The following is a 7,894-nucleotide window of genomic DNA, read 5'->3' as shown; positions in this document are numbered from 1 at the left end:
ATGCAACAGTAAACACTGTCTAGTGTGACCTTTTCAACGTAAATATAAAGCGCAGTGCGAGCACGTCACATAATACAGAAAGAAAAAAGACCTTCCGTTCCATCACACCTTTGACATCAGATGCAAATGATGTCTGCTGCGTTAACAAGCAATACATTCATGAGATAAACACATTTAACAGTATTGCATTTCACAAATAATCTTCCCATTAATGCGTGGTCATTAAAAGAGATTGTCAAGATGTGTGCAGCCTGTTACTAAAATACGGTCCGTGTCGATATGGATGAATGCTGATGTTCTGTTCTGTTTCAGATATCCCAGAGCCCATCATCACAGTGTACAGACAGCAGGAGGACGGGGAGGTTGTGTTTGTGCTGTGCAAGTTCACCTCAGTGCCTGGAAGGACATACAGAAGACAGTCTTTTAAGCTGTCTGTGGAGAGTGAACTAAACTACACCATGGAAACATTCAGAAACCCTTCTTTAGATTCTTCAGAGATGCGTGTGTATATGATCACCGTGAGTCCACCTGCTTCCTTCACCTGTGTGCATGAGGTCGATTTTTATGTAGATGTCAGGAACGTGAGCAGCCAGGCCTACAATTACAGTGTTTCAGGTAAAAATACATCTCTGCAGGAACACTTAGATTTTACGTCACTGCCTGGATCATGTAATATTGCTAAGTTTTTCCTATTTTTTAAACATTTTTATCTGTCTCTGCCTTCATTTTTATCTGCCTCTGTCTTCGTCTGACGTCTAGGATGCATAATTATCCATTTAAAATATACATTAATGATATAGCTGATTGCTAGAGTGCTTGTATATGACTAAATCTCAGCCATACATACCAAAATACATTTTGTCTGTCTTTGCATATCCTTGCAGTCTCGGATCTTCACGGAGGAGGAGTATCTTTGTTATACGTCTGCTTTTCTTCCTTCATTGCTGTTGGTCTCTTCATCTTGATTGCAGCAGTGATTGTGACCAACATCAGGAGCAAAACTAAAGGTGTGTACTTCACCTGTTGTGCAAAATAAATGCACAGAAAATGCAACTTTATGTATTTAATTTAATTATTGCCTCAATCATCCTTAACTCTGGCTGATAAAGAGGCCTTTTAAAGAAAGCTCCAAAAATAACATGGAAAGCTGAGGATTAACATAAACATTTCAAATGAACTTTTCTCTTTTTAACTTCATGAATCTTAACTCTGTGTTTCTGATCATATCTGATCATATTTGTCCTTGTCCTTTTTGGGCTCAGGATTAGATTTGGACGAGGCTTGGGATTCAGTAGTTTAACAGCACACAGAAAATAACACCATAAACTCACTTTTTGTTAACAGACACCGACTCCACAGCAGTTACAAACAATGACTACACAGAAGTGTAAAAATCACTTTAAGAAGAGAAGAGAACAGGCATGAAGAAAAGCAAAAACATATAAATGAAAATATAATTGTTATAACCCATGACTAGAGTGCACATAAGTGGTATGCAGATAAACATATGGGCTGTATACATTCAGACCACTTTGACAGATGTTAATGCATAAAAAATGCATAAAAACCATTATTACTGTATAAGATTTGCATTCAAACTTGAAGCATGAATCAAGGTTAAGCACGGATTTTTCAAAGAGAATAAGTGTAAATAAAGTGTAATAAAATTATTTGTTTATTTTTATAGTTATATTTAAAAGGTCAGACCATGTTCAGTGAAAACCAAACCAAGTCTCCAGGTGAACTCATGTGCACCCCCTGCTTATATCCACAACCTTTACATTTTTATTTTAGTTTATTAGTTTTTTGTTTGTTTGGTTGGTTTTTGCTTATGCTGTAGTATTCCTCATTTGTTTGTTATATAAAAATAACTGAATCCGTTACTTCTGATTTCTTTACTGAAGCTTTGCTTTATGTTCACAAAGAGTAAGGAGAAGCCATGGTATTGTATTTTTGAAAAATTTGTATATGAAAATAAAAACTATACTTGCATGTGATTTTGCTTCTTTGTTCTAATTTTTGATAATAGACAATAAAACAATAAAACTAAAGACAATAAAATGAATAGATATTTTTAGATTCATTGTCCATTCCAAACATCCATGTCTGCTACAAAATTGGGGTTTATATTTTTGTTGTGGAATGGACTTTTGATACAAAAATAATGGACTCTAATTGACTAAAGTATTTTAAGAATCATGTTATTAAAACAGAAATTTACTGAAGTCAAAAAACATGAACCGGCATTGGCATTAGCATGAAAACGGTTTCATCAGGCACACGCACCTGTGTTTGAATTAATGATGAATAATGAAGTTGGTCTCAGATATTATGCTGTGGGATGCGCGTTCCCTATCCATCCATCCATCCATTTACTACATCACGCTTATCCAGGGCCGAGTAGCAGGGGATCAGTCTTAGCAGGGACGCCCAGACTCCCCTCTCCCCAGACACTTCCTCCAGCTCTTCCAGGGGAACACAGAGGCGCTCCCAGGCCAACCGAGAGACATTGTCCCTCCAGCATGTCCCCTAGGTCTTCCTGGGGCCTCCTCCTGGTGGGACATACCCGAACACCTCCATTGTAAAAAGCATCCGGGAGGCATCCGGAACAGATGCCCGAGCCACCTCAGCTGGCCTCTCTGATTTGGAGGAGCAGCGGGGTCTACTCCGAGGCTCCTCCCGAGTGGACTGAGCTCCTCACACTATCTCTAAGGGGAGTGCCCAGCCACCCTAAGGAGGAAACTCATTTCGGCCGCTTGTATCTGGGATCTCATCCTTTCGGTTGTGGGAGTGGGAATGAAGATTGACCGGTAAATCGAGAGCTTTGCCTTGTGGCTCAGCTCCTTCTTCACCATGACAGACTGGTACAGCGACCGCATTGCTGCTGAAGCTGCTGAGTTGATTAGTCTGCTGATCTTTCGCCCATTCTCCTCACTCGTGAACAAGACCCCAAGATACTGAAACTCCTCCACCTGGAGGCAGGAACTCCCACCAACCTGAAGGGGCAAGCCACCCCCTTTCCGACTGAGAACCATGGCCTCAGATTTAGAGGTGCTGATTCTCATCCCAGCCGCTTCACACTCAGCTGCACACTGTAGGTCCTGTTCAGGGATGCAGCCCACAGGACAACATCATCCGCAAAGCAGAGACGATATCCTGTGGTCACCAAACCAGACACCCTTCTGCCTTCGGCTGCGCCTTGAAATCCTGTCCATAAAAATAATGAACAGGACCGGTGACAAAGGGCAGCCCTGTTGGAGTCCAACATGCACTGGGAAAAAGTCTGTCTTACTGGCGGCAATGTGAACCAAGCTCCTACTCTGATCATACAGAGATCAGACAGCCCTTATCAATGGGCCCCTTACCCTGGATTCCCAGAGCACTCTTCACAGGACACAGTGAGAACCTGGTCGAATGCCTTCTCCAAATCCACAAAAACACATGTGACTGGTTGGGCAAACTCCTAGGAACCCTCCAGTACCCTGAAGAGGGTATAGAGCTGGTCCAGTTTTCCATGTCCAGGGTGAAAGCCGCATTGTTCCTTCTGAAGCTGAGGTTTGACTATCGGACGAATACAGACTTGGCAGGCCAAAACGTACCATGAGAGTCTGTTGGGAATGTTTGGCAGAGACCCCTGTTAGGGAGATCTTCAGAACTTTGACCGGATCCCGAGGGAGGCTGGAAACATTGAGTCTAAGTGGACTATGTTCTCTACCTCTATTGTCGACGTGGACGTCTGGAGCTGTGGCCATAAAGTCTCTGGTGCATGTTGTGGCGGCAACTCCCAAACCCGGTGGTGGACACCAGAAGTAAGTAATGCCGTCAAGCTGAAGGAGGTGTCCTATCAGGCCTGGTTGGCTCGTGGGACTCCTAAGGCAGCTGACAGGTGGCCTAAAAAGTGGTTCTGGCAAACCGTCCGACACCTCAGAAGGGGGAAGCGGTGCCCTGCCATGACTGTATACAGTGCTAGTGGGAATCTGCTAATTCCACTGGGGACATTGTCAGACGGTGGAAGGAATACTTTGAGGATCTCCTCAATCCTGCCAACGCTTCCACTGAGGGAGCAGGGGCTGGAGACCCAGGGGAGGATTCAACCATCACCCTGGCTGAGGTCACTGACCCGAGTACCTCAGGTCTCTGGATGTTGTGGGGCTGTCTTGGCTGACACGCCTCTGCAGCATCGCGTGGACGTGGGGGACAGTACCTCTGGACTGGCAGACTGGGGTGGTGGTTCCTCTTTTAAGAAGGGGACCGGAGGGTGTGCTCCTATAGGGGATCACACTCCTCAGCCCTCACCGGGAAAGTCTATGCCAGGGTACTGGAGAGGAGAATAAAATATCTATCAGTTAATATTGCTTAATGCACCTAAGCTGGCATGAACTAACAATGAAGTGGATTTGGACTCTCTTGCTTGCTGGATGGATTTTCTTAGTATTGTTTCTATTTTAGTTTGAGTCTGTTGGCATAACAGGATGTATGAGTCATCCAAGTCTGCTACACCATAATGGCAGTTGCTCTTCTGAATCTGAACTCTTTTATTGAAATTTGTTTAATTTCATGGTTGTTTAAATTGTTTATTCAGAGCGCTTATAGACTTTATAAAATGTAAAAATCTAGATTTCCATCTTTTTTTTTTTAAGGCATACCTCATTAAACAAATGTCAAGAACTGCACTTTACCACATAGAATAAAAAAAGACTATGAAACTTAAGTGAGAACTAATAAATAGCCTTCACTGAGTCGAGAAAAGGGGAGGTGGGGCCCAGGACTCAGGCCACTGCTTTCATCATAAAGGCTTGCATTGACTATTCAAACTTTCAAAAGAGTTTAAAGCATTTAAACATGTATTTTAGATTGAAAAAATGAATAGTTTTGCTTCCTTAGTCTTATTATAGATGATTGTTATGGCACATTACCCATGCACTTCAGTGTGTATATATATATATATATATATATATATATATATATATATATATATATATATATATATATATATATATATGTATATAAAGTGTGTGTAAATGTATGTGTATGTATGTATATATATATATATGTATATATATACATATAAATGTTGCATTCTTTATGGCAAAAGTGTGACTTCTTTTTGACACTTCACATTTTCTTGTGAACACAGAGGACGTGTGTTAAGCTGTAAGACTCAAGTCTCATGTCAGCATGAATCAGCTTTATATCCTTTATTATTGGTCCTTTGGTCTGCTGTCAGTAAGGGATTTTATTTGTTTGCCATAGATTTGTGTACCTGCTATATGTATGTGTGGATAGAAGTAATGCAATTTTTGTTCAGGTCTGCCTGATGTGTGAAGAATATGAAAATACAACAGTAACATTGTTTAATAGTATACTTTTCTATTCAATTAAATTTATAGTGATTTTTCGTTGTATAAATAAATAGTTTTAAAGCAACTTTTACTAGAAATCTAGTTTCTATATTATATTTAGTAGAGCAGCTTATCAGTAGTGACTATATGCTGCTGATGTCCATAGGACAGAGAAATGTGGCAGTAAAATCATACAGTTAATGTTATGTAATCAAGGACCGTGAATGATTTTATTTTTCTCTGGTTTTCGGTCATCTCAGATCTTCATGCGGTCTTCTGTCAGAAGTGTTGTCAGATAGAATCAACACACACTGTAATTTTATGTAGCGGCTCCTGTCTATTAACTTTCATTTTAAAGTGCAGTTGTACTATAAAGCATTTCAATCACATGCATGATTGTTTGCTCATGCCTGTTTTTAATGTGGTTTAAGCAAAAGTTGAAGTGAGATGAAATCCCGTCATGAGGTCGCTTTGCCGATCCTGCCCCTCTTTCTTCTCTGTTCAGTGCTTTCTGACAGCTCTCTATTGTCCCAATAAAGGCAGAAAACACCTGTTAATATATCTTGAAAAAATGTTGTCTATTTTATAATTATCATTTGTCATCTTTGCTTTATCCAGATCCATGGTTTATTTTTTTCAGGTAAAGTTTTTTTATGATGATTTTTATAGTATAAAAAATATACTCTACATTGTTAACAGAACAGAATACAATTTGTCTGTTTTCTCTTAGCTCTGTTTTAAATCTGTGTGTAAAAAAAAAAATATATATATATATATATATATATATATATATATATATATATATATATATATATATATATATATATATATATATTATTATATAATTATATAATAACTTTTATTGTATTTTCCTGACAGGGTTGTACAAGACTATTCAATATTATTATGATTATACATCAAAACAAAGATATGATCTACACAACGACACAAAAAGAGTCCAGTGACCTGTTTGAAGGTGGTCTGCCTTTACTTACTATGCTTTCGTAGAAAGTTCACTCAATATATCAGTAATTTAGTTTTACATGTATTTATAAAAATTTAAAAAGTGCTTCATGAATATCGCATTAAGTATTGATCATTTTAGATCCTGCATGTATTCAATTTTTAATCTCATTTGATTTCCTGCCTGCCTCGTGATCACATCTCGGCCTGGTCTGGTTTTAGCTGAAGGTGACTAATACCTTTTGTCTGCCGCCTAATGCTAGTTTATTTTGTTTATTTAGTCTTTTCAAGAACTTGCTAACATCAGCGACAACCTGAAATCATAAGGTCTCCGATAATGTGCCTATAATAATCGCTTATAATCAAATCTTATTGCTTTACTTTGTGAGGTAAAATTGTCAGTGATATAATGAAACAATCAGGAAGCCAATTTAGAAAGAATAACACAATTGTGAATCCTATTATGTCAACCCGCCTCCTGTACATATGTACTGTAGCTTATATGGGGAATTGTTGTAAGAAACAAAAATTCAAATTATAATCACACATGTGAGGGCAGTTATCCTAATGTAACCTAAGTCACATGGTCTTAGAATGCATAGCATCTGCAATCTAAAATGCTTATTTGAAAATTTATTTAGGTATAGGACATAAAATACAGAAATATTACAAAATACAAAATGATCACATTAGTAAACAAGCTCTCTCAGAAATTAATTTGTTAATGGTTATTGTATAAATGGTTCTTGATTATTAAAGAATTTTATACTGTCATAAATATTTGCAGTACAATGTGGATCTAAATAAAAAATGTCCGCTTTGTTTTTTGTTTTTAGATGCAAGACAGCCTGTTACTAAAATAAAGTCCGCGGTGTCGATATGGATGAATGCTGATGTTCTGTTCTGTTTCAGATATCCCAGAGCTGTCCATCATCGCAGTGCAGACAGCAAGGAGGACGGGAGGTTGGTCATGTTCAGTTGCAAGTTCACCTCAACACCTGAAGGAGATACAGAACACAAAGTTTAAGTTGTCTCTGGAGAGTGAACTGAACTAGCATCATGCTGACCCATTCAGAAACTTCTCTGTAGATTCTCTTAGAGATACTTGTGTGTAAGGTCACCGTGAGTCCACCTGTTTCCTTCTACCTGTGTGTGTGCAGGAGGGTCGCATTTTTATGTAGATGTTGTGAACGTGGAGCAGCTAGGCTTACTAATTACAGTGTTTCAGGTAAAATACATTCTGCAGGAACACTTAGATTTTGATGACTACTGCCTGGATTATGTAACATTGTTATGCTTTTTCCTATTTTTTAAATATTATTTTTATCTGTCTCTGCTTTCATTTTTATCTGCCTCTGTCTTCGCCTTGACGCCTAGGATGCATAATTATCCATTTAAAATATAAGACAATGATATAGCTGATTACTAGAGTGCTTGTACATGACTAAATTTCTTTGCTACACATACCAAAAATACATTTTGTCTGTTCCTTGTATTGGTCCTTGCAGTCTCGGATCTTCAATGAGGAGGAGTATCTTTGTTATACGTCTGCTTTTCTTCCCTTCATTGTTGTTGGTCTCTTCATCTTG

At 38.7% G+C, this 7,894-nt stretch overlaps 1 protein-coding gene across 1 annotated transcript in view; it reads left to right on the top strand.

Annotated features, from left to right (window-relative positions):
- Positions 1-1,391, top strand: part of LOC122350661 — a 5,493-nt gene extending 4,102 nt beyond the window's left edge. The window contains exons 5-7 of the mRNA XM_043247343.1: positions 313-615; positions 885-1,007; positions 1,345-1,391. Of these exons, the coding sequence (XP_043103278.1) occupies positions 313-615; positions 885-1,007; positions 1,345-1,391 (473 nt within the window). The remainder of the gene's footprint in view (positions 1-312; positions 616-884; positions 1,008-1,344) is intronic.
- The last annotated feature ends 6,503 nt before the right edge of the window (positions 1,392-7,894 follow it).

The sequence above is a fragment of the Puntigrus tetrazona genome, chromosome 8 (genome assembly GCF_018831695.1).
Source record: "Puntigrus tetrazona isolate hp1 chromosome 8, ASM1883169v1, whole genome shotgun sequence".
NCBI classification, from domain to species: domain Eukaryota; kingdom Metazoa; phylum Chordata; class Actinopteri; order Cypriniformes; family Cyprinidae; genus Puntigrus; species Puntigrus tetrazona.
This window is presented reverse-complemented; position numbering and strand designations above follow the sequence as displayed.